Source organism: Ascidia mentula, chromosome 3 (genome assembly GCF_947561715.1).
Source record: "Ascidia mentula chromosome 3, kaAscMent1.1, whole genome shotgun sequence".
In the NCBI taxonomy this organism is placed as follows: Eukaryota; Metazoa; Chordata; class Ascidiacea; order Phlebobranchia; family Ascidiidae; genus Ascidia; species Ascidia mentula.
In genome coordinates this window covers 11831943-11857839 of record NC_138568.1, presented here as the reverse complement: position 1 = coordinate 11857839, position 25897 = coordinate 11831943, and the positions used below count along the sequence as shown (strand labels likewise).

Here is a 25897-nt window from a genome sequence, read left to right as displayed (position 1 = left end):
GAAACGTAAAGTTTTGTTTTTGGTGTTTGGTGTTTGGTACATATATTCGAAGCCCATACCAGTGGTAGCTTGAGTTTAAATGCGCTTATGACGGGACAGTCGCTGTGTCATCTATACCAAAGTGTTTTGTTACAGTAATCGTCATTTCGTTAGAATATGGTGCTTGTCTACCATTTTATTTTGTCATGAGCGATTAGACGGCGTACTTAACAACCCTTGTAGCCCTGCAAAACACCTCTATCCTACGCCATTTGGAAGACATGTAACCGAACGAAACACGACCCCCGCCCTTTGCTTAACATACCCCAACACCTCATCCGATCCTTTAAACAAACCTTTCGCTTACTATCCACTATCCAGCGGAACAGAACAAATGCCTATCTCGAAAGTTTCTTGGCCGACGTCGCCCATTAATTGAATTAAAAACCAACCATTACAAACATCTTGTTACACCTTCTGTGGTCAGAAAACTATGTTTTTCTGTACCTTTTCCGTATCGTTACCCAAATGTCTTTATTGTGGTCTTGATTTGTACTTTGCACCCTCTTTCTTAAATATCTCCTCAGCACTTTTCCCTTCCACTTCAGTGTATTTTTTATATCGTTGTTGTGATATTCGTGGTGGGGAATTTTAACCCACCCGAATAAAATACTTATAATAATTTACATCCTTTACAAAAGTATGTGTGTGGCTTATATAGAAGAGCGAGTTCTGAGTTCGAGTCATAAGATGCGTAGTTTAAGGGCCATATAGTTGACAAAAACATGTGTATGCCGGGACGAAGCAATTTCATGAAATAATAAAGTTAAACTACTGCTAACATAATTAGATTATTGACAAGGTTGGTGCAGACTTAACATATGAACCATCAAAATTTTGACAAAACTGCCACGCAGTGTTGAAACGTTGCCGACAATGCACCAAACGATGTAAAAATAAAATCCATGGCAACGCATCTCTCTAAAATTTGTCTTTAGTTTAGGGAAGGTTGGTGTGCAGCGACCTAAGGTTTCTCTGCAGGTGCAATGAGCAGGTGTTTCTGACAACTCTCTATAGAATGTAAAGTTTTATGCTTTGGATTAATTCAAACAGATTTAGGACATTACAAATATTCGAGTTGAAACCGTTTGTTTGCGAAACATTGAGATTGCTGATTGCATTTTGAACGTTCTGGCCTTCTGGGTCGATTAGATAATTAGGCTATAAATCCACTCCACGAAACAAAAAAGTAACATACAAAGCGATGCAGTTGCACTATCGCAGGACGCGTGACTCGCAATACATGAACTGCCGAAGGACGTTTCAAAACCAGGCAGACACAACCTGGATTTTTCACAGGTTAGACAGGCATTTTGCAAAAGATAGGAATCAATGTCTATGCCAGTATCATTAACAGTGAAATGTTTTCTTCACGAATCAACTTTATTTTAGAGCCACTTCATTTGCATGACATAGGGGAATACTTCACAATATTAAAATCCGTGTGTCTGAACTCAGTTTATTCTGAGGGACTACATTAATATATGAACATGTTTGCTAGATCATGCAATTAACAATCACAGAAAAAATCCTTTATGCAAATAGCAATCTTTCCAGTCTGGATTATGGGCCTGTTTGCAATGTTCCGGGTGCGGAATTTATAAGCATGTTTATGTTTGTATCAATTCTTCACGCAAAATAAAAATGGTTTCATTTGATTTATCAAAACTAATGGAGCCCATTACCAGGTTTATAGTGCATTTCCTTTGTCCTTTTAACCATTACGCATTTGCTGCATCACAGTCTGTAGCCCTTTTTGCAATTTTGCATAAGCCCTCAAATGCATGTTCATCGTAGAGAATGGCTTGTATCATGGAGAATTGTTTCCAGTTGGGGTACTTCCAAGCAGGCTAATAAGCTAAATTGCCTTTCTACCATTTTAGTAAAAAATGGGTTCTTCTAAATATACCGGGTTGGCAGGGTTGTCCTGGGTGGAAGGGAGGTACAGGTAGGCAGGGTTAACAGGGAAATGCAGGATTTCCAGGTTCCTCTAAATATGACAGGTTGTTCGGGTCGGCAGGGTGATCTGGGTTGGCCGGATGGTCTGGGAGAAATATACATGTATGTATACATGTATGTATATTTCTCCCAAGTTTAATGCACTTGACACTAAAAATCCAGGATGTAAAAAACAACATTTGCCCATGCCTGCTCTATACCATAGACCAGGGGTTGGAACCCACGGTAATTTTTCATGTGATTATTCATACTCCAATACTTTTCATACATTGAGAATTGTGGTTCCTCAAAAAGAAAGGTGAACAAGTGCCCAGGAATTGTGTGATTTACTATAAAAACTCATACATTCATATAAAGAGGCGGTCATATTGCTATAATGACGTTAATGGTAAACTTTTGCGTTCCCACATATGTTTGCATGTAAAGTCATTTAAATTTATCATAAATTGTGAACTGTCATGCCCTTCAAAAAACATTTTTTTAGGAATTGTGTAGTTTGTGTTAATAAAAATGATTCTGTGCAAGTAATGGCTGAAATTCAAACAAAAACTAAAAGGTAAGAAAAATTGTAAAACTTCAATTTCCCTAAAGTTTACTTTGTGTAGTCAACTGTACTATAGTGACTATAGCATTGACAACTTAAAAAGGTTATATATTTAGAAGAAGTTTATTTGCAACTTTATAAAGGAGTTTATTTACATTCTAAATCAGTGGTTCTTAACCTGGTCGATGGCGGCGCTTTAGGCGCTTGGCGAAGGTTCAATGATTTACAAAAAAATCAGCACGCGTTTCTGTAAAATTAATTGCAGAAACCAAAATATTTAGTTACATAAGTTAAGTAGGCACAGGGAGGTTGGATTGTAACCATAATAACAATTAAAAGACATTCCCGTGGCTAGGCTAAATATGCTTTAGAGAGTGACCTTATCTAGCCAAGTACGGTGATGACCCCGGGGGTCCTAACTATGCAATATTATGAGAATTCAAAATCTTGGTCTTTATTTATTTTTGTCATTTCTCCCTGAACCGTCTTTGAATACCATTGCATTCCAGTTGCGGTAAAAATATAAAACAAAACAGCATGCAAAAATTATAATTACTGCTATTTTTGCTTGTCTTATTCTTTGTGTTATTGTGGTTTGAAAAATGCGTGCAGAGGACCCAAAGGGTTCTGCGAGTTTAAAAGGTTAATAACCACTGTTCTAAATTAACCATCCGTGTTGTTTTAACATGTGAATTTATGATTTTTTTTTAATATTATCAGTCAAAAAAAAATTTTAGTCCCAATGTTTCTGAATTTAAAATAATGTTTTTTGGTGTTACTTCTGAATTTTGTTTAAAATTATTTATGCATTTCTGGTATTTCAGAGCTGCCTCTGTGGTTGGCAGCGTGGCTTCTACAGAAAGCAAAGTTAAATCTCGATCGTATCCATTATGGCCAGAGTTTAATGATGCTGACATCAATTCCGAAAAATGGGTTTGTCAATATTTATCTGATAATAATAAAAACTTGGACTATTTGTGAATTCTTTAAATGTATATTTGCTAGTGACCCAAATCTGAATTAATACAGTATATACATGTAACAATATTGTTTGTTAAAACATATGGATAAAAACAGAAATATATTTTACTTTTCTCTGAGGAATTAAATGCTAACCATTAGTTTAGATAAAGAGGAATAATTTTTTATGCATATATGTTATGTTTGAAGTTACTTAACTGATACTAACTGGTTGTAAAGCTATGAATGTGCTTTCAGGCTGAAAAGTATTTATGGAGAAAATTACTATTTTGTGCTTTTATTTTTTGTAGGAAGGTATTTCAAAACCGAAAGATAAAGGTAAAAGCCCAAGTTTACAGTTTTTTGATGATCCTGAAGGAAAAATTGAACTTGCCGGGTCATTGAAAGTATCCTGTTGGAAAAGACCACAAGTAACTGTTATTGTTTTTACAAATAAACTTCCAATTCCCTAATTTTTTTAAGCAGTGTAAGATTAATAAATTAGGACAAATAAGTTTTTTATTAGTGATACTGTACCTGGATTAATCTGTATTCGTTAATCTGGTGTTTTACCTTTTTACCTAATTTGGATGAAAATGAAGGTGTAGTTGATTTTGAATGTTTTCTGAAAAATGGATAAATTTGGATCTCTTCCAAATCAGGATAAAGTTGTTCTTGTAATTTGGATTTTCCTGCTTCAATAGCACATATGCTAAATCATTTTTAGTAGTTACATGTTTGCTATTATGATTTGCATAAATGGTGTGACAGCCTTATTTCAATATATGTGCCTTATTTCAGGACTTTCTTGGTGAAAAATTGCCTACAGTTATGGAAAATGAACAATTTGATCTTATTTCTGGAAATGAACACATTTTGCATTGCTCGGTATGCATGCATACCATATGAAATATGACAAATTAAATTATGTTATTACTTATTTTGTAGGTAATGAGAACCATAATATGTCAATTCATTATGGCTCGAAACATGAATTCTTCATTACAGACAAGTTCAACCAGGTATGTATTTAAAGAAGTCCAAGTTGGTGCTATTAGTAACAAAATCATCTGCTGTAAACAAACGGAAAATCATTCATGTAAAAAGTAGCCTAATCTATTCCGTGATAAGATAATGGTTGGTAAATCTAGCAAAGGGACTTGGCTGTTTGGAGAAAAAAAACCTACTTATCTGATTCTTTGCAGGATTTATATGACAAAATGTGTTCATGATACTTTGGTTGGCACATGTGTCTGCAACAGTCCCCACAAGAAGGGGGTTTAGCCGGTTCAGTGCACCAGGGCCCATGAACACCATTGTTTACATTAAAACGAAGGGATTTTTATTATAAAGCTGGGTTACCACTTACATTGCCGATAGTTGCAACAGAATTCATGCATTTTGTTAGGTCCTAAAAATAAAAAAAATGTGTTCATGTGCAGTTTTGTTTTAGCACAGGTAATGATCAACAACAAGATAAAGTATGGAGACCTTGGGAACTTATATATTCAATGTGCAAATCAGGAAAGGGACACATTCCATTGTACAACCAGTTCGGGAAATATGTTGTTAGACTTTATTGGATGGTAAGTAATGTCAGGGAGAAGAATGTTTTTCTATTTTTCTTGTGAATTGTTTGGAAATGTGCTTACTTTACAGACGAAAAAGGTTGTATGTAAAAACATTTTGTGAGTTTTAATTCGTGAGGTTCCAATTAATGTTAACTATTTTGAAGTGTAAAATATCACAAGGTAGTGGCTACTGTGCATGTAATGAGCTATAACATGTGTTAATTGCCTTTTTGTCTCATTTTTACTCTATTCAATAAACTGCCCAGTCATTAGAATTTGTTGGTTCTTTAATTAACATCACCACCTTGGTGACCCTGACATTTTTTAAAAAATCTTCTTCAAAAACGAGAAATTTATGTCATGTCAAACTTATTCTAGGGTTGTTGGAGAAAAATTGTTGTAGATGACACAATTCCATTTGATGAAAATGGGATGCCACTTTTACCAACAACTACTGTGAAAACTGAACTGTGGCCATTAATTTTAACCAAAGCGATAGTAAAAGTTATTTCGATTTGGTAAGTTCTACCATGTATTTAATAGGGTTGTCTGATACTGGTATTTTCATTAGATACTGGAAGACTAATACCCGATATTTTTTATGCAATACTATTACTTTTTTACTACTTTACAAAGTATATACATCAGCAAAATTCATATTATTTTTCATATCATTTTTTGTAAGTTTTATATTATTTGATTACATGTTTTAAGTAGCTAGAAATAGGTGGCATGTTTCCTCGGTGTTGGCAACATTTTAGTCGGGAAGTCGAACCGGAACTGAACCTAAACCTTTAAACTGGTTTATTTCTGTGAACCAGAGCTTTATCTGAATCCCCAAAAAAACTAAACCAAAACTTAATCTCTTTTAAAATAATACATCTTTGCATAGCTTTAACCCGTGAACAGTTTATATATGCATTTGGGACATTACAATACAGTTTAAGATGGCAAAAGCAAACGATTGACTGACAGTCATTTCATGAAGTTCTTGTCTTTTCTGTAAAAGCCATCAGTTATACAATTTAAAAAGTTTTGTCAAACTTTAAAACCCACAACAAAAAATTTTGAAACCGGAACTGAATCCATATAAAGTGATTCGACTCCCTGATTTCAGCAATTGACATCCGAAAAAATAAAACATTGTGTTTAGTTGTAATAACAAGTGGTTGCAGGTGAAAATGTTTTTATTTAATCATACATCTGGAGGTGAATTGCTATGAAAAGAGGTGAATTGCATATAATTTTTTTATTTTTCATGTTTATGAATATTATTTCATAAACATGAAAAACTCCTGAATGGAATTTGGCAAAATTTCTGCATTAGAAAAAAGTAATCCTTGGGCAATATGTACCACTAAAAATCCCAGTGCAACACATTATTTTTTTTAAATGACTGACTATGGAGTTGCTAAAATACCAGAATTCCAACTCCTTTACTAACTGGTGTATTTGTGATCAGTGACTGGTACTTGTGAAATTGGTGAAGATGATAGAAATTGAATAATTTCACTCAGGTGTTCGCCGGAGTTAAACTAAAATATTTTTGTAAGGTTGGAGTTGACTTATTTTTATTTTTTTTACTTCACAACCCTGCTTACAATTTATACTAATTATTTGCTAACCTAAACAGACTTTTAAAGAATCTTGTGACTTTTGTTAAGGACCATGTTCCCTTTTGTAAAACAAACATGGTCAACACATACAGATGACCACTGTTTCGACCTATGAGGTCTCAAAGACTTCCACTTTTACCGTTTTAGTTAAAAAATAGTTGCCTTTTTCTTTTTTTTTCTGAGACTGAAAAAGATTTCATTTGTATTTGCAGCAGTCAAAATTATGAAGTTGAAGATTTTGCAGTTTTTCATTGTCTAACGGGATGGATACCAGAAGTTTTACCTGTACAGTAAGTTCAGAATAATTTGTTTTGTTTAAACTGAAAACTGAACTTCATTACTCAAGAATAACATACCGGAATACCTAAATTAGTGTTTCAACCTTATTGATAATTTTTAAACGTCCAATTAGGCCATAAAATGTGTATCGCACAATCGTACACATATATAGACTGATACGGCACATTCAATAATTAGATTTTACAAAGACTATCATAATAAAACAAAACTTTTTTATGTTTATACAACATAAAGCAATGAATGTTAGGTTTTATGGTTCATGTGCAATGTCAATCGTGTTACTTCTAGATTTCATGTTATTTGCTGTAGGGGTCATTGTATATTTTTTACCAAAAAACTACATTTATACACCCAAATTTTTCTGGTTTTTTTTTGTATATATGTGGGGTAAGGATTTCCAATTTCCTTTACTTCAAAGTCAACAGGAGGCCCTTTGAAAAATTCTAAAGTCCTTGTGGATTTGTTTCCTCACTATTTATGTTTTTCATTTACCTAATATTATGACCACTTGAAACCTGCTCAGCATAATAGGATTTGTCATGTTTCTGGTTCATTTTCTGAAAGTGGTTTCATATAGTTTTTCCTGTACCCCTGGTTTGTTGACATTTATACAATAGTGCAGCTTTTTACCACCTGAAAGTAATCATCCTTCTACTTGCAAAATGACACTGTGTAGTCGCTACATATATTTTCCCTACTTGTAATCCAGATTGAGGTGAATTAACTGCTTTAAACATGAATTTGTGCACTTACCCTGTTTTTATTTCATGTTTAAATATAGCTTGTTGGAGTTACATAACTAAGTGCATTGAGCTCAACAAATTAGACCACAGAAAAAAAATGATTGCAAACCAGTGTGTGAGATCCTTGTAAGGATAAATTAAAATAATGGTCAATATTATACAAAAAGAGACTTTTTGCTAATGTTATGCTGAAGTTTTATCAATTATATTCACTTGCACACACAAGCAAACTTGATAAAATAGGTTGCAGTATACACAAAAATATTCAATTTGACTAACAAATTCATCTGGATTGGGCTTCAGATTATCTGAGACATATGTTTCAAACATGTTGTTTATTGTATTATTATCATTTTTATGTGAATTACCCATGAAGTTGTTGCAAAGAAATTACCACAAAAGTTTGGAAAGCTCTGTCCTAGATCAGGGACCCACAAATTATTTAAAATGCAAATCAAACATAACAGACAAACGTCTTGTAACCCTACTAAGAACATAACATGCATCTTAACTGTCAATCACGTCTGCTTGCAGTAACTACTGTTAAGAGTATGCAAGATATGATTTTATGGAACACAAACTCTCTTTACTCTATTTACCTGTGCATTGATTCTTATTTACTTTACCCATTAGAAAACGTGTGCCTCATGTTTCACATTTCTGTTTGTGACCAATGATTGTTTTCTCCAAATGCATTAGGTGGTAAACATAACAATTGATAGTGATTATAATGTAATAATCTTCTGTAACTATAGGCCAACATAATTGTAGATTGCGAATACCATTTTAACAAATTGCGTGTTACAAACCTTTGGGTTAATTAGACGAGAAATACGCTTTTGCTGCGGTTTAAAATGACAAAAGCCAAAAAAATATGCGATTCTGTGGTAACATATAGAAAATGTCAGGGATGTGCAACAGTGTCTGGAGCACAATGATTCAACAAATAGCTAACAATTTTAATACACGGTTAAAAAATCCTAATTGGGTTGAATCCTAAAAAAAGGTTAACTTTTAAGTGGAATTAGTGCAGATCCAAATTAAAAAATCGGGATATCCGAATCAGTTAAAAAAATATTTAAAATCATTTATGTACCTTAAACTTGAATCGGATACTATGATTTACTGTATTCCATTCCAACTGAGGTTTAAACTCATAATTTGACCTATGCTCCACTGCCTTACACGCAGTACTTCACCAGTGGAAAATGGTCAAGTTGCACCACAACATGTTGTTGGCAATAAGTAAAATATGCTACATTTCACCATCGTAAGTACTTTCAGAATTAAGGTTATTCAAAATAGTTTAAAACAACGCAGTAATAATTCATGCAATGGCATAGTTGTGCGCTTGCACATGATTTTTCAAATCTCGCTCCGACCTGTCAGGAAAAAGTGGTTGATCCAGCTAGGCTGCATTGCCTGGGCTGCCAAGCCCGAAAACTAGTGATGCACCGAAACAGCTATTTTTATATTCGGCCGAAACCGAATATTCTGCAAAAGTTACCGAATTAATTCGGCCGAATAAACCGAAACTAATTTTGGTATCCATCACGCAATAAATTTAAACAAAACATGTACTGGATTAGATCTTATCCTATCACACAGCCTTTTTTGGCTCTTGAAGAATAACCTCGTCTTCTGTACAACTGCTTTAAGTTGATTTTTATCATTTCTGTGAAAGTCAACAAATGAAACGAACATATTCGTACAGTTTAAACAATGATTCTAACCTTTTCTAAACTTTGCGTTTCAGCGTTATATGCAATAAAAAAGTTTCGGTTTCGGCCGAATTTTGCAGAAATATTCGGCCGAAACCGAATAATTGCGAAAACCTTAGTTTCGGCCGAATAAATTCGGCAAACCGAACTTTCGGTGCATCCCTACCGAAAACCTCATGATAGTTTAAAACAATTCACAAATGAGGGTCATGTTTTCCTACAAACACTGAACGATAATATTTCGATGTGTTGTTCTTTTATTCCAGGAAGAGTACAAAGGAGTTTATGTGGAACATGTTGCTTGATGTTTTACCTGAATGGAAACTTCCTAATAACTCGACACAGACTGTGTAAGATATAAAATTGAAAATGCAGAAGTCCTACATGACCAAGATATAAAATAAATTTGGTACAGAAGTGCTATTATTTGATAGAAATGAAGTAGTTATAGCATTTCTGCAAGAAATGTTATGTAGTTGCATGTTCTGCTAAAATGCAAAAGTCCTACATGCTCAGCATTTAAACTAAAAACAACATTTAAACTAGTTGCTAAATAATGTCATGTTTTGTTTAAAAATTGTACAACTAGTTTACAAGGTGAAGTTTCCAAAAGCAACGGAGATCAGGAAGGCCAGGAAATCCATCAAGTTGTTGCTGATAAAGGTACTATAAATTGTTGATTTAAATTCCTATTTGTTATGTAAAGGTGGATGGGCTTGCCAAATGGCTTTATTTTTACTAAATCAAACCAAATTAATATTAGAGTGAACAAATAAATTTTAATAAAGCTGATATTTTTCATGCAACATGCCTGGGCTGCCAAGCCTAATGATCTTCATGCAATATTAATAGTTAAAATTTCTCCACCAACTAATAAATAGTCACTTTTGTAACAATGATGCAAGTTTGTGATTGCTCAGAAAATTTGGTTGTCACTTTGTGGTTTCATTACGTAACACAGCTTATGCACTCTTGCCTGTCACTTTTCTCTATATTCTCCTGTGCTTCTGCACTAGAATCCGTTTTAATATATAAATTGGGAAAAAATCAATCATGCAAAAGAAAAAAATTTCAGCACTTTCCGATTATGTGAAATACAAAAATAAGGATCAAGATGGATCTGATTTCTTTTTTTCAAATTGTTTTGAAAATATAGTTCAAAAATTATTTAAGCAATGACATAAGATACAATAGCTATAGCATTGTGAAGTCTACAGATAAACACAATGTTTATTATTAAATGGCTAAGAAATTACAGAAAACATATGTAATTTTTAACAATGTGGAACTAATTTGCAATATAAAAACATAGTGAGTTACAAATTCACACAGTAAATATTTCACACTTCAGGGTCCTACTATATTCCACCAACAAAAGTCGAACTAAAAAACAAGCAATTAGTATCATGCAAAATAAAGATGATCACTGTTCAAATCGTGTCAACCCAAAACGCAAAAAAAAACTCAACATGATCACAAAAATCTAAATGGGCCAACTTGCCATTTTCTTTAAAATCTATTGACAAACAGGTAATGTTTATGGGTATGAGAAGGAAGTTTTTCCAAGAAGAATAACTATACTTGAACAAGGAAAAAATGTTGATTTGTGATGAAAATCAAAAACACACTGCACTACACTTTACTTTACCAGGTCTAGCATGGGACGCCCTTTCAAAATCCCCCAAAAAAATAAATTATAACTTTAAAGTGATCCAGATATGCTGTTGATGATTGAAAATGGGGTCAGGGTTAGAGTTTCGACGATTACAAAACAATTTACAAAAAAATCTCTATGGTTGGACAATAAGCCAAAATATGAAGACACAAGTTTCAAATGGATGAAGGACAAAAGAATTTAAAGTTGGCATGTTAAAACCTGCAATCTTGAGGTGGACATGAATTACCACATGATGAACTACATAATCTTTACAAAAACTACACACTTTTATTTGTAGATTTGCATAAAACGTGTAAAGAATGAAAAAAGTGTGTTTGCAAACAGGGATCAAACCAGTCTTACCAAAACCCATTTAATGTATCTCTTTTCAAACATAAGGTATCAACTTTCTTTTCAGGAAATTGAAAGGCATTTACCACCCAGAACAAGAACCACATGTTATTTCTTTTCAAACACTCTGTGGGCTAGCGACATTTTGGAGATAAGATGCCGGAACACTGCACATGCAAACGAAGGATCATTATAGGCCGTTTTATAGAACAAGGCTTAAGCTTGACTTGAGTATTTTTTCGTATCGTTGAGTTATTACGTCATTGATAACTCAAATGCGCCACATAGCGTTGGCGTCTGCGCAACAAGGCCAGGTCAAAGGTTTTGTTTACAAACTGTTTAATTCTTGCTAAATTAATGTAAATGTACACGCATAAGTAAATAACTTCTCGTATTTTGCCACAGTACAAACATGAATAGCAAAAAAGGTGTGTTTTTACTGAAACCGAAAAAAACGTTGTTGATTGAACTTGTAAAGTGTAACATACACAAAAAAAACACACTGACTGCACTTCTTTAAACAAAAAAAGGAAGGCTTGGAAAATTTGGCCACAAAGTTTAATAGTAATCCAAATATCCAAAAGTTTGGTTGGAATCAGCTTAAAGCTGGGCCAACTTAAAAGCCAGGTATGTAGGCTACTCCCTTGATGCAAGGAAATATCTTGAGGTTTTCATATCTTTCACTTTTAGATCCAAAAAAGATATTGTAGGCTACATGAAAAAGGAGAGCGCAGGAAAACAGGGGGATGTGACCCCCTGCTGATACTAAAAAATTATCAATTGATTCCTTCACGATTTGACCCACTTGAAAATAATTTTGACAATGACGCAGACATCTTATTTTTGACAATGACGCAGACATCAATATTTAAATCAGTTTTTGTAAATCGTTTTAAAAAAAAATATACTTGTTTCGTATTAACACAAAAACTATTGTCTAAGCTGAAAAGTGGCTTTGCACTAGTATATTTCTTCTTGTCAGTCCTGACACACTATTCCTAGCTGGGCTAGGCTGTTGTGTGTTATCCGACTAGTGTGTTGGACCTCAAGTACTTCTTCTTCAATGTACCTAGTCAAAGAAAGACAAGAATTAATGAAACTTAAGTTGTAGCACAAATATTTCTTACAAAAACCATGCAAATTTTGACAGGTTCACAAATGACCATATGAGATGAAATGCAACATACCTATATTACATTGCAAAGTTGTAGAGCACTGCAGTTGCAACAATAACAGACAAAGCTGTTTGAACATGGACTCTTAAGCCTTGTGAAAGGCAGGGAAATATCCTTTTCCACACTTCAAACATTCTTTCAATGGTGTTTCTTGTTTTCACATGGGACTTGTTGTATTTAATTTGGGCAGAGGTTTGTGGAGTTTGAAATGATGTCATAAGGTAAGGTTTGCATGGGTAACCACCATCACCCAGAAGAATATTTTTGTTTTGTCCACTTTCAAATTTTTCATACAACCTTGAATTTTCAAATATTTTAGAGTCAACAATATTTGTTATAGACATGTCTGCATCACAAACAGCCTGCATATTAATTGAAAAATACCCCCTTCTGTTTCTGAATAGTTCAGCATCTGGACCTTCAGGAGACTGTATTTTTATATGGGTGCAATCAATAGTTCCTATTACACCAGGAAACTCAGCTTTCTCATAAAACTTTCTTGATTGCCCAAGTACATTTTATGGACTACTTGGAAAGCAAATAAATTGACCTCTTTTTCTTGCAATAAGTTTGCTGATTTTTTTACAAGTAAGCTTACTGTAGGCTGTGAAGGGCCTTCCAAATCTCCTGCAACTATTTAGCATAAAATCTCAAAACTACAGTGAACTGTAAAATTGGCGGCAAAGGCAAACCTCTGTTTGAAGCCCTTTGCAGGTCATTTACCAACAGTGGCATAAATTGGTACACTCCTTCTTTTGTAAGCCTATACCTCATACAAAAATGATTGTTCGATAGGCTTTCAACAGGATTCTGTCCATCAGTTAAATATTTTCGGATTTTTGGTGCCCCTTTTCTTTGAATTACCTGCAGAGTTGCTATTGCCTCCATCTTGTCAATTGAACTTTTACCTGTAAGTCTGACTTAAGATCGGTATACCGTGAACTCGAAAAATTGCTGCCTGAGTCAGCAACAAAAAAGCCTACTTTACCTCTTGTAATTCCACAGTAACTCAAGTCAAACTCAGATAGGGTTAAGTCTTACCTAAGTCTGACTCCATCTTCTGAGTTGAGTCTGATCTTGTAATACCGTTATTTCTGCCAAGTCTGACTCAGGTCAAACTCAAGTCAGGTCTCCTAATACGGCCCTATGATTTTATCGAAACAAATTCAGAAGGCTTGTTTACTTTCAAAATACGTCTAAATCATGTCTTTGTTGTTTGCGATGATTATTCCAAAATATGTGTATTTACCTACACCTTAAGGTTCACTGGCATCACAGCCAATGTATGGCAGCCAAGCTTGATCGGCTACTTTTTTCGACATGTCAGAGCAAGACCTGAAAAATCAAGCTCCCAGGTAGATTTGAACTCACCAAAAATGTATACCATGTTTAATTCATGACAAAATTATGATCCAAGTTTCACAATCCAGATGAATTGATTTCCAATCCAAAATTAATCCACAGAATGTTTGCAATCAATCAGACAATTGAAAACTCTATCACAGACATTTAAATCAAGCATAATTCCACAATTTGTGGTAATGTTGCAGCTGACAAGTGCCTATGCGATCGTTTAAGGCAAAGGCATTTTTGATGTAACGGAAACAGGATGAGTATTGTGTTTCAAGTCTGCAGAGTTTTTCTCTTATTCTCAAGCATGTACCAAACAAACTGCAAAACCACAGTGGGGCTGATGTAATTTAATGTTATGAATCACTTGTTTTTCAGGGTTTCCTTTGCAGTCATGAAATAAGGGTTAGGGTTGTACAACATTGTAATGGGCTAGAACTCCTATACTAATATGTAACTGACACATTAAAATCAAACTGGTCAAATATAAAACAGGTTTTCCCAAATAGCACTACAAAAGTATATACTTTTGATAAACTGACATATGAGAAGGTTACTAACTGCTGGTTGTGTGTCTGTTCACTAATATTGATATTTAATTTTGTTGAAAAGAGGGGAAAAAAGATCAGAAAAGGAAAGATGACAAAGAGAAAAATAAATCGAGTTCCCAGTATGGTAGACCACAGACTGGACAATCACAAGGTAATAATGTTCTTCAGGATTGGACAAAATTTTATGCAATGATTGTTTGTTTCCAAAATCAGATGAGGATTCTTCAAGTGATATGTCCACAATATCACCAGAAGTAGTGGTGTGTGCTAACTTTAACCACAAACTGGATTCTTTGAAGTCATTTTTCCCCATGCAAAAAAAGGTTTAGTTTTTAGTGTACATTTTTGTAATTTTATTGGTAGTTATGACTATTATTATTGAATAGTTCTTGGTAGAAACGGCATTTTTAACTTGCAGGCAATTTCCAGTGAATATCTCAGAAAGATTGGTCTGTCACAATTCTTTCATCATCCAGTATACATCACTCGTATTCGTGTATGTCCATTGGAAGCACAACCACCAGGCCCAGTTATTCCTCGCTGGAAACTTGTTCGCCCACTCAAAAAGAGTCACTTTCCATCTGATGAGCCTCAACGTATGTTTAACTTTATTTAAAAATATGTTTTTTCAATGCAATTCCCATCTACACATCGCTTTAATTTTTGTAAAATGCATTAAAAATGTTTTAAGAATTTAAATAACATGCTAAAAGGCTTAAGCCTTTACAGTTGTCTTGAACAAATAAATTTACTTTTTTTGCTTATATTGTGTGAATTTACTATACTCTTTACAATATTACAGTAGTAACTAGGTCATAGCCATTGTTTCAAGTAAATTTTTTTTACAGTTAACATTAAAGAGCAAAAATCTGAAATGTGGCTGGAAATAGCCTCACCGTTTATTGGGCATGAAACTGATGATATTCATGTTTTGAAAAAATATGTTGATGATGAACATGTGGAAAGTTACACTAAAAAAAATCAGTAATCAATTGTAACACACTGCTATTGGAATACTGTATTTTTATGTTTGATACTTAACATACAGATATGAAGAAGATGCAGATGCAACCACCAATGTTAACAATGTAGAAAACATATCTGAGGCAAACATAGGTTTGTTTTCTCATATACTAAAAGTAGTACCGTTTGTGAGAGTGTGATAATAGTGTAAATGTAGACTCATTGCTTTAATTTGTTAGACAGTGCCCAACATACAACTGCTACATCGGCTTTGGACAAACAAGATACCACAGTATGTGGATGCTTATAATTCAAAATAAACATGAAATGATGTTTACAGATTCATTAACTTTTTGCAGGAATTCAATGCTCCCAAAGAATTGAAGAACAACAACATAACAAGGAAGTGGATTGAATATGACATTTTCTGTCTCGCCTTTAGGTACATTTATGATGGTTTAATAAACAAGATGATTTTGAGGTTGACTGTCCTCATTCAGGAAAAAACTTACTTGTGTGGTAAACAGGGAAATGTGTTTGTAAAAGCCATCACATGTGCATACTTGTCTATATCTTTTGGAACATGAAAGCATGTTTGTTGGGGATTTGTTTTTTTAACAAACTATACTGTTACAATTAATCTTTTACCAAACTAAACCGTACAAAAAAATCTTACCATTAATCTCACAAGACATTACTTTTGCCAAAGTTATATGCCTGAAGTATAAGGAGATTAATTTTGTGAATCCAAATCAAAGATTTGTATTAAAATGTTGACAATGTAAATATATGAAGAACAGTTGCAGTGATAAAAACTATATATATATATATATATGTATGTATTTAAGTATTTCTGATTACCATCAGTCGGTTTATTTTTGAAATATGAAAAATAAACCGACTGACGATAATCAGAAACACTTGGTTTCAAACATTTCCTATCCGCTAATTGCTGTCACTGGTTTTAAGACAGTGTCACATCAGGGACTAGATTATGTCCACTTTAGAGATAAGGTATATGTATATTTAGTTTTTAATCTCTCTCTATATATATATATGTATATAAATATCGATTTCGCCTGCATGGGCATTCTCAGTTTCTGCAAATAAAGTTGAAGTAGGAAGCATTATGCGTACTGCTGCCTTCCCTATACATTACACTGCAATGGAAGGTGTTGCGACTCAGTTGGCACTTACATAAAAGAGGGCGAATGATATGAACATGCAACATAGCAAAACCCACAGCACGAACGTACAACGTTAACATAACATTAGTATATTGGTGTCGCTGGTGGAAAGTAGTGTTAAGTAGAGGGATAGATTCTGACAAAGCTAAGGAACCAGTTATTGGGTTAACAAATAACATAACAGACATTTTCTGTAGCAGTTATTTTCATGAACAACTAATACATATTAGGCTTTTTATTCTTGACTTTCATTATTGAAACCATTTTTTTGTTGTATTTTAGAAAATTAGTTTTTTGATTGAACTCCAAAATTTTAGTATAAATGAATGTTTTGTTGCAGAAACATCACTATTTTTCACAAAACGGAAACTTATCCCTACACTATTAGCACACATGAATTTAGGCCAAGTGTTATTAATGCAGGAACTGGACAGGTATCAAGCGGAAGTAAAAAAGGGTATGTTTTATGTAGTATTTTGTTATAAATATGAATCAAAAGCATTCAAACAAGAGCTTCTAGTTTGTTGTAATTTTTAAATTATCACTGCTTCTGGTGATAATTACCACCATATTGCACTTAATGTAGTAGTGTACTTTGTTTGAAAAAAGACATAAGAAGTTCCAAATCAGTAAGTCTGATTGCGCAAGAATCATACAGTTTATTTTTGTGTTATATTTTTCTTTTATAAGCTATAGCCAATAATGCTTTTCATAGTGAGCTGCTGACAGGGCCACTGTTTTGACCTAATAGGTCTCATCAATGCGGCTTTGATCCTGTCAACTAAATATTTTTCTAAATTTGTAAATAAAGAAATAAGATGTTGGTAGACTTTAATAATGTTTGACCTATAAACAACTTCACAATTGAAAAAAATTGTAAACTACTTATTAAAATGTTTGTAGCTCAGCACAACTAAATCAAACAGCTTCTAGTTTGAATATGTTAAAGCAAACAACTATTGGTCAAATTGTACCAAAGTCTTACCAAGTAAGAATTTTTGTTCTGAAAACTAAATAATGTGTGATATAGTGAAGAACTTGCTTTTTGTATTGGACGTTTTTTAGTTGCATGTTAACCAGAGTTTCAAGAAAGTCATTTTTAGGGATATCCTCTTGAAGACCGATTCAGCAGTTTTCTGTTTATTGACAATCTTAAGAAATCTGAATTGGTTGTAGAGTTTTCTGTGTTGGCATTTTGGCCTGGAATGGAAGAAAAAAAATCAGACAAGGATTCAACAGCTGATTTGTCAGAAGGCAATTTATTTAATAAGCTGTTTGTTTGCAATGTATCTACATGCCTCTTTATGTGATTTTGGAAATATTTTGCATTAACACACAGTAGAAATTGGTTAGTCCAGATTCGATTTGTCAACAAATTTTTCTAGATTAGGTGAAGTTCCAAGTTGTCAAAGACATTTCTCACAAACCTGACATTGTGTGGTTAATTACACACAGCTAATGGGCCTGGTTAGCTCAGGGCCGCGAGTTCAAACCTCACCAGGATTTTGATTTTTTAAATCTTGCTTTGACTGCTGATCCAGCTAGGCTGCAATGTTTGGGCTGTGCAGCTTATAAACCTAATAAACACAGCTAAGATATCTTTTTAACCTGTAGATCAAAAACAGACCTGCAATTTACTTTCCCAATCTTAAAGCACTGATTACCAAAAAATCATTGGGTGTATGGCTTCTATGTCATGCACAGAGTAATAATGATAGTCAGCCAATATTACAATAATGTAAATATTGCCAAGCTAGCTAAGACTCCAACTAAAGGTTGTGTTTATGAATCCAAATAAACATGTAACTGACTGAAATGTATGAAATTCTCCACAGATAAACTTTTATCCAGAATTTTCAAATATCCAGATTTGATATTCTAGTTTATCTAGTTTTTTACAAATCAGTTTGACCACCATATTTGTAGGGACCAGGTGACATTCTGGATTAAGTGAATTTGGATTTTCCGCATTTTGCTGTATTTTCCATATCATAAAAATATCAAAAAATAAGGATATATATATTTTCCTGTGCTTAACAAATCTTGTCCATGTTGTATCAGAGTCTAGTCTATGGTGAAAAAGTTAAGGTTGCTGCAACCTTTGTGATGAAAGTGTGTGGATTGAAACATCTGTACTTTAGTTTGACCATAAATAAATGTTTAAACAGTTGTGAGCATAAGAAATGAGTCAACTTCTTTACATACAAGTGGTGTTGGATTGCTTGCTGCTGAAAGTTATTCATGGAAAAGTACTATGATTGGACAGCCAATATTGCAGATTTTAACAACTGGTATGGAAAATAAATCAACAAACTATTCTACACTTAAATGTTATTGAAAGGTGTGTCTTGTCTGAATTCTTAAACGTACTATCATTCAGGAACGCAAGCTGCTTGTTTAATGCTGCCAGCTGGAAGACATGTGTTACGATTTACAATAAACTTTCCTTTGGGGTACAACTTAAGAATATCCTCAACAACTCAGTTTATTTTTGGTGATGAAGAAACAGTTTTTGAATCACTTCAACAGGTAAGTATTGTTTATTATGGCAATGCAACCTGCAATATTTTCGTTTTCCTATTGTGTTTACGTTCATCTTGTTTAAGCTATTGTTTTAGTACCCAAAATATTGCGATACTATGTATATTATAACTATGCAACAATGGACTTTTAGGAAAGTTTTCGATTTGTTCACCATGCTGACCAAACACTGTCAATCCTGGGAGACTGCATTCAAAATTTTGAAAATAAAGAACTTTGGAATGAGTCCAAAATCAAGTTACACAAGTTGCATATGCCCTATAAACCAGACAAATTTAACACATTGGACAAAAATTACAAGGTTGTTTTTATATCAAGAGAGCAAATACAAATAATGTCTTTATGGTATAAATCTACTTCTATGCTCGGGTGTACCCTAACCTATTTTAAAGTTTATTTGTTTAAATGCTTGTCGTACTTTGATAAGACTGATTAACAGCACTTAATGTGTGAATGTGCATTGTTTGAAAAGAAGCCAATTACTTAACTTAAGCACTATGGCACCTGTCTTTGTTAGACACAAGAAGTTCCAAATCAGAAAATCTGATTTTGCAAGAATGAAAGAATTTATTTCTGTAGTATATATATATATATATATTTACCGTATAGCTTTCTGTGTTTTATTTGCAAATTCGAATTTGCAGAAACTGAGGATGCCAGTTCAGGCGAAATCGATTTTTTACTAATAAATCAGCTGACTCAATTCGAAACTTCTGCTAGTTTCATTGAATTCTTTCTGTAGTATATATTTCTTTTATAAGCAATAGAGCCAGAATTTCCTTTTGTAGTGAGTTTTGACCTGATAAGTCCTATCAGGGCTGACTTGCAACGACTTATCAGCTAAACATTTTTCTAATCTGTTAATAAAGAAATAAGATTTGACCTATCTTTTGATCAACAATGGTTCACCTATAAACACCTTCATAATTGAGAACATTTTTAAACAACCCTTGGTTTAATTGGGTTTGTGTTAATTTTAAAGGGGAAATATATGTTCATACATATTTACTGAAAATGCCCAATTATTTCTTCTTGTCACAGGCCTGGCATGATTCATTACTTGATTTAATGGAGTCTAATGTGGGAGGCACTTATGAGAAACATGTTCTTTCATTTGCAATTCAGTGTGTATGTCTATGGATTCCAAGTACCCCGTTGAATATATGGGGAGGTACAATTAAGCTTTTTTCACTCTTTAAGATCTTATTTATTAAAATATGAATTTGGAAAAGCTGCTTTGGCAAGATTATTAGCGATTAAAATAGTTGACAAAACTTTCAACATATTATGACATTGACAAAGGTATCATATTGGTCCTCCTTTTTTTGTAAAACCGAGAAAGATAACAGAGAATAAACTCATGCTTTTATGATATTATTTTTATGTAGTTTTTTTTATTAGATAGGGACTTACAAGCTAAACCATCTACTGACAAGGAAAATAATGCTGCCTTATGCATCCAGAAGCATTGGCGCAGAATGTATGCTAGAAAACTATATCGATGCCATGATTCAACTTTATCAAAAGAATTCGACCAGGTTTCCAAAGTTTTGACAGCATTTTGGAATGCTCTTCAACCCAGTTTAAAAACTAGCAATTGTATTTTGTTAAGGTATAGTTGTTTGTGGTAAAAACTGCTTGAAATTTCATCTTAGCTATTGTGCTAGGAGACTATTATCAAAGTGTCCATACATTATCAACTTCTGTGCATTTCAAAATGATGAATGGAACAAACTTACTTTTAATGATTACCAAGGCACTTACACTGAACAACCCCCAAAAACATGGTTTATTTTATTCCGGTAATCTGCAGGCTAAAACAGTGATTTTATAAATATTTCATACCAACTTAGAAATTAACAGAATTTGTTATGTTCCAGAGATGTTTTTCATGTGGAACATGAGTTTTTGTGTCTTCCCAAACTTTATCTTCAAATTCCTACATGCAATTTGCATGTAATTGATAATGACACTAAAACAAGCACACCTCAAGTATTCCAAAAAGTTGTTCCTAAAATATACAGGAAAAACCAGGTAGAGACCAAGATGCAAAAACAAAAATTTTAATTTGGATGGCAATTAATATATGTTATTACACCCTTATAGAATGGTTACACAATAGTTGCTGAAGCCAGGACTCTAGAAAATCCAATTATAGCTGGAAAATGGAAGCTAAGACTGATTGGTTCCACTCATCTGTTACCTGTCCCAGTTGGAAACCTATCCTCTTCATTTCATGTCAAAGAAATTAAAGATTTTTATATTCCAAATAATGATTGTTTACTATTCAGGTTATTTTATTGTATTTTGTTGTTTGCTAAGCTTTGCATTTGCTTTAGCTAGTCTCTGTCAAATGCTTTAGTGCTGGAAAGCACCAAACAAGTGCTCAAATAATATGCTAAGCTGTCATTATGTGTTATACTTTTAGATACACTGTGACATGTGCAGTAAATCACATTGCTAGTATACAGCTGGAAACTTCAAGTGAAGATGTAGTCATATCTTTACAGGTACAATTTATTGTGCTGTGTATTGCTTCTTAAATTTGCTTACAAACACTACTTTTGGTATATTACAGATTTTAGACAATGAAAAAGAAATAAAATGTATTCAAGGAAAGGGACATTGTGTTATTCCTGCCTTTTGGTTTACATGTAATGAGGGCAAATCACTCAGTAAAATCCGCAGAATTATATTTTTTATAATTTAGTTAATATTTATGTTGTGCGCAGGCAATCAAGAGAGCCAACCACTTGTCCAAACAAGTAAACACAGCTTAATGACAAACAGCGAAAAAAAGTCACAGGACAGTCCTAAAGTTGGTGGCATGATAAATAATTGTTCAAAAAGATTATTCTGATTAAACTTACACAAACCTGCAATATGATTTTGCTAATAGGAAAAGAGTCAAAACTATTTTTTTGGCAGTAAAATATATCTCAACAAATGTAGGGTTTTGTGGAACCTGATGCACAGTACCAAACCACCCCTAAATATTCAAGTTTTGGAGAAGAGAGACATAGTTACATTCTTCAAGCGAAAATAGCCAAAAATACTTGGCCTCTTACTACAAGCCAATGGAATCATGTGCACAAGCTGAAACAACAAGAGAAGGATGAAATAAAAGTATTTTCAGGTGTTTTGTAGTAGCAACTAAAATAAGAGATCCATTTTGTGTGAGGTAAATAAAATTTACTCTTTATCTGTGTAAAGTAATTAGTGGAGTAGTGCTTTAGTCTTGTCACAAATCATGTATATCACATTTGTAATGCAGTGGAAAGGGATCGACCAGGGTCTACATCAAACCGGGGAACAGACAAAGCATCAGGACAAAAAAATGCAAATGAAAAAGGTAAAAAGTTAGGAAAGGGCATAGAAAAAACAGGAAAAGACAAAAAATCCCATGATAGGGAACCTACTTCAAGACCTCAATCACAGGTAACAAGAATATATTTAAATTCCACCACTTCATATATGTCCACTCAACAGAATATGTTTGATGGATCAATTGCATTTTGGACGCTACGTTATGTTGTGGATACAGACAATGCTGAAAGTGTTGAAATAAAAAAAGATTTGCACAGGGTTGAAGAAATACGTGCTATGAAATTGGCATGGGAAACTGCAGATCCAGGGAGATCCATTAAAGTAAGGAGAAAAATATAAAATGTTATCTAGCTAGTGAACTTTGTTAATCAAGTTGTGCTGTGGACAACAGAAAATTGTTGAACAACAAAAAATTTGTATTCTAAAGTCTATTTTAATACAATTCTCCAGCAGAAGTCATGCAAAGAATTTGTCAACCAGTGTACTTTACTAGGTTTATTTGTAAATTAATTTTATAATACATTCAAAAAGTGATACCTAGAACTGGCCTAGATTATCCAACCAAGATGTGTTTTTTCGAATATATATATTTCGCCTATGTAGCATCCTCAGTATTTCTAAAAGAGTAATCATAGTGATTAGCATTAATAGCACACATCAAGACTAACATACACATAACCTCCAGACTGCAATCCTGTACAAAACCTCAAAGTAGCAATCCAGGCCAGTCCTAGGAATCACTTTTTGAAAGAATTTTAGCGCTTTTATCCCAACACCAACCCAAGTTGTCAGTGGGAGATCTAAGCTTTTTTATAAACATTTGTATATCTTAGAATACATGCTTTGTTAACAAGTGGACAATTTTATTAGGTTCCTCACTATACTTTAGGTCAGTGTTTCTTTAGCTGAGTTCGATGGCAGAGCGTCAGGGGTTCAGTGTCACGTATTTGAAACAAAAAAGTGGACAGACAAAAAAAAGACTATGCTCAATGCAAATTCATTAAAACAGAAGTTTGGTTATTATTTTAGTTATATTTTGTTCCAAGCATGTTTGTCCAACTGTTGCTTGTCTTTTTGTGGTTCAAGAATACTTCTAGAAGATCCCAAGGGTTTGGCGAGTTAAAAAAGTTAAGAACCACTACTTTACGGTGTAAGTGTGTGTCACAAGAAAAACAAGTTATGCTGTTAAACATCGCGCACTCCAAAAACGTTGATAACCAGTGTGGTTAATGATAAGTATACAGTACAGGTGTGTTCACCCCTTTCTTATCGTTTTTTTCACTTCTTCTTTTCTTTTGTAGCGTTTTTTCTTTGTTGATGTGCCTCAACTGTGTCCACTTTGTTAAACTTACATTTCTTACCTCCTGATGAAGGCTGTTGCATAACAACCGAAATATTGAGAAACGTCAATAAAATAAAGTTTGCCAGAAGGGCATTATTCAGCAATAAATATGCCTGGCAGCATCAGTAACAATTTATTTACAAGAAAAACATTTATCCTTTCTTTTTTATCCATTTATCCATATAATGTCAACACTTAAAAACAAAATAACTATTTCACAGTACATGTCCTGTAACAGGGGTCAGCAACTTTTGGATACAATTTGGCACTTTCAATTGTAAGGTGTAATAAAGAGTATTGCAATATCAATTCATAAATAACTGGCCCCTAGCCAAACTACAACTTGTGACCGACCATGCTTCTGCAACAAAACAAAACCTGACCATCTTTTATTTTGTTCTTAGGCCATGCAGTCAAGATTGTCATACACCACAAAATTTTTGTCTAGTATTCCAGATAATGACCCAAATGTTGAAGCACATGAAGGTATGTAATAATCATCAATGGTATTGTAAAGATGTGGATTTCTTTTTATTTTAACAGACTGACAAAACCATGAAAATTGAGTAAGTTACGTCACTGTGTTGCAGTTATACCATCATCATTTAGTTTCATTTTATTGACACCGATAATTTTTTTAACTACATACATTTTATTGTAGCAACCAGTGGTATTTGTGTCAGAAATTTTTTTTAGTAATTTGTGTGATTATCATTAGTAGTAGTTTGTTTCATGCCAGTATTGAAACTAATCAAAAGTCATTGGACAAAATTAACAACAAAATATTGCTTATGTTGGTATACACACATTTTAAAACAAACCCCCCCCAAAAAAATTTTTATGAACAACTGTGTTAAAATATTGTTGGATGTCAGAAGATTTTTCTTAGTTTGAAAAGCATATAGAATAGCTACACTTTCATACAAACGTTCACCAAAATCTTAAATTTTACTAGAGATGTGGCATCACAGAATTGGGCGAATCTTTCTTGACATGATTCATTTGAAACTTATTTTAAACACTTTTTCGCTTTAAATATTGGTTTGTATTTTTACTGAAGCAACATAATTCCACCTTTATTTTATTATTCATGTGCTAATTTTGTTAGCGTTCATTTCTTGAAAAAAAAACACTGGTAAATTTGAGTTCTAATGGGTTGGAAGTTAGTCCAGCACATCCCAAGCTATGGCCAGGTCGTTAACACTTTTACAATTTAGTAAGATATCAAACAGCCCCAGGGAGGCTTGAACTCATTACCCTGGTCATTCCATTCTCATGCTCCATTCCCATCTTGCCAGCCAAATTAAAAGTTACTTCACTGTGTTACCCAACAGACATGTCACTGACAAGCACAGATTCGAATGAAAATCCAACCTTACAGCCAACAAATTTACCAAAACTTAATGTTCCTGATATTGAAACAAGTCGTTTTGAACGGTAAAACATTTTAAAAAGTTACTCTATCCCCTTTAAAAAATGTCTTTTCTGCAGAAATGCCAACTTGATAAATAAACTGGGATACTTGCATAAACAAAAAGTGTTTATTATGGAAGATACGAAAGTTAAACTAGAATCAGAAGCTTTTCAAAAAAATAGATCTGCATCTATGAAAGTGAGGGAACAGAATTCTCACACAAGAAACATTTTGAAACATGCTCAACTTGACAAGCTACAAGATCAGCAGGTATCAGCTGCCTTTCTTTTTGTTGGAGTTTTTGTGTATAACTTCAAGGCATTTTTTTAAATCTCCACAGCATGTATATGAAAAATTAAGAAACACACTGTTGGTAAAACTTGATGAATACAGAAAATCGTGCCTTGAAGACATTCAGTTTGCAAATGAGACATCATCTCAAATTGAGCTGGCACCAGAACAGACAACTCCTGAACCAAAAAATGTAAAAAGTGCAGGAAAAAAGAAAAAATGAATTTAAGTTCTTTATTATATGGTTACTAGAGTGTGCTCTGCGTGTTTTGCTCAGATAAATATATAAACAATA

At 33.5% G+C, this 25897-nt stretch overlaps 1 protein-coding gene across 1 annotated transcript; it reads left to right on the top strand.

Annotated features, from left to right (window-relative positions):
* The first annotated feature begins 2486 nt into the window (after positions 1 to 2486).
* On the top strand, positions 2487 to 25836 carry LOC145895217 (androglobin-like). Its single transcript, XM_082983989.1, has 38 exons — positions 2487 to 2554; positions 3367 to 3475; positions 3814 to 3933; positions 4304 to 4390; positions 4451 to 4524; positions 4956 to 5088; positions 5452 to 5591; positions 6902 to 6979; positions 9720 to 9803; positions 10043 to 10116; positions 14599 to 14688; positions 14751 to 14860; positions 14956 to 15133; positions 15386 to 15521; positions 15586 to 15653; positions 15740 to 15792; positions 15860 to 15942; positions 17028 to 17144; positions 17591 to 17675; positions 17791 to 17941; positions 18856 to 18978; positions 19068 to 19216; positions 19362 to 19529; positions 20270 to 20399; positions 20630 to 20840; positions 20896 to 21030; positions 21109 to 21262; positions 21335 to 21519; positions 21657 to 21738; positions 21807 to 21903; positions 21961 to 22046; positions 22181 to 22364; positions 22503 to 22666; positions 22718 to 22876; positions 24302 to 24383; positions 25232 to 25334; positions 25389 to 25581; positions 25652 to 25836. Exons 1-38 carry the CDS (start codon positions 2526 to 2528, stop codon positions 25823 to 25825), a joined length of 4578 nt encoding a protein of 1525 aa, XP_082840115.1. The 5' UTR covers positions 2487 to 2525; the 3' UTR covers positions 25826 to 25836.
* The last annotated feature ends 61 nt before the right edge of the window (positions 25837 to 25897 follow it).

What these genes read in the sequence shown, in the direction of transcription:
- LOC145895217 (XM_082983989.1), top strand. Translation starts at nt 2,526, where the DNA reads ATGGCTGAAATTCAAACAAAAACTAAAAG. An exon ending in ATTCAAACAAAAACTAAAAG is followed by an intron (nt 2,555 to 3,366) that starts GTAAGAAAAATT and finishes CTGGTATTTCAG; the next exon opens with AGCTGCCTCTGTGGTTGGCA. An exon ending in CTTCAAGACCTCAATCACAG is followed by an intron (nt 22,667 to 22,717) that starts GTAACAAGAATA and finishes TCCACTCAACAG; the next exon opens with AATATGTTTGATGGATCAAT.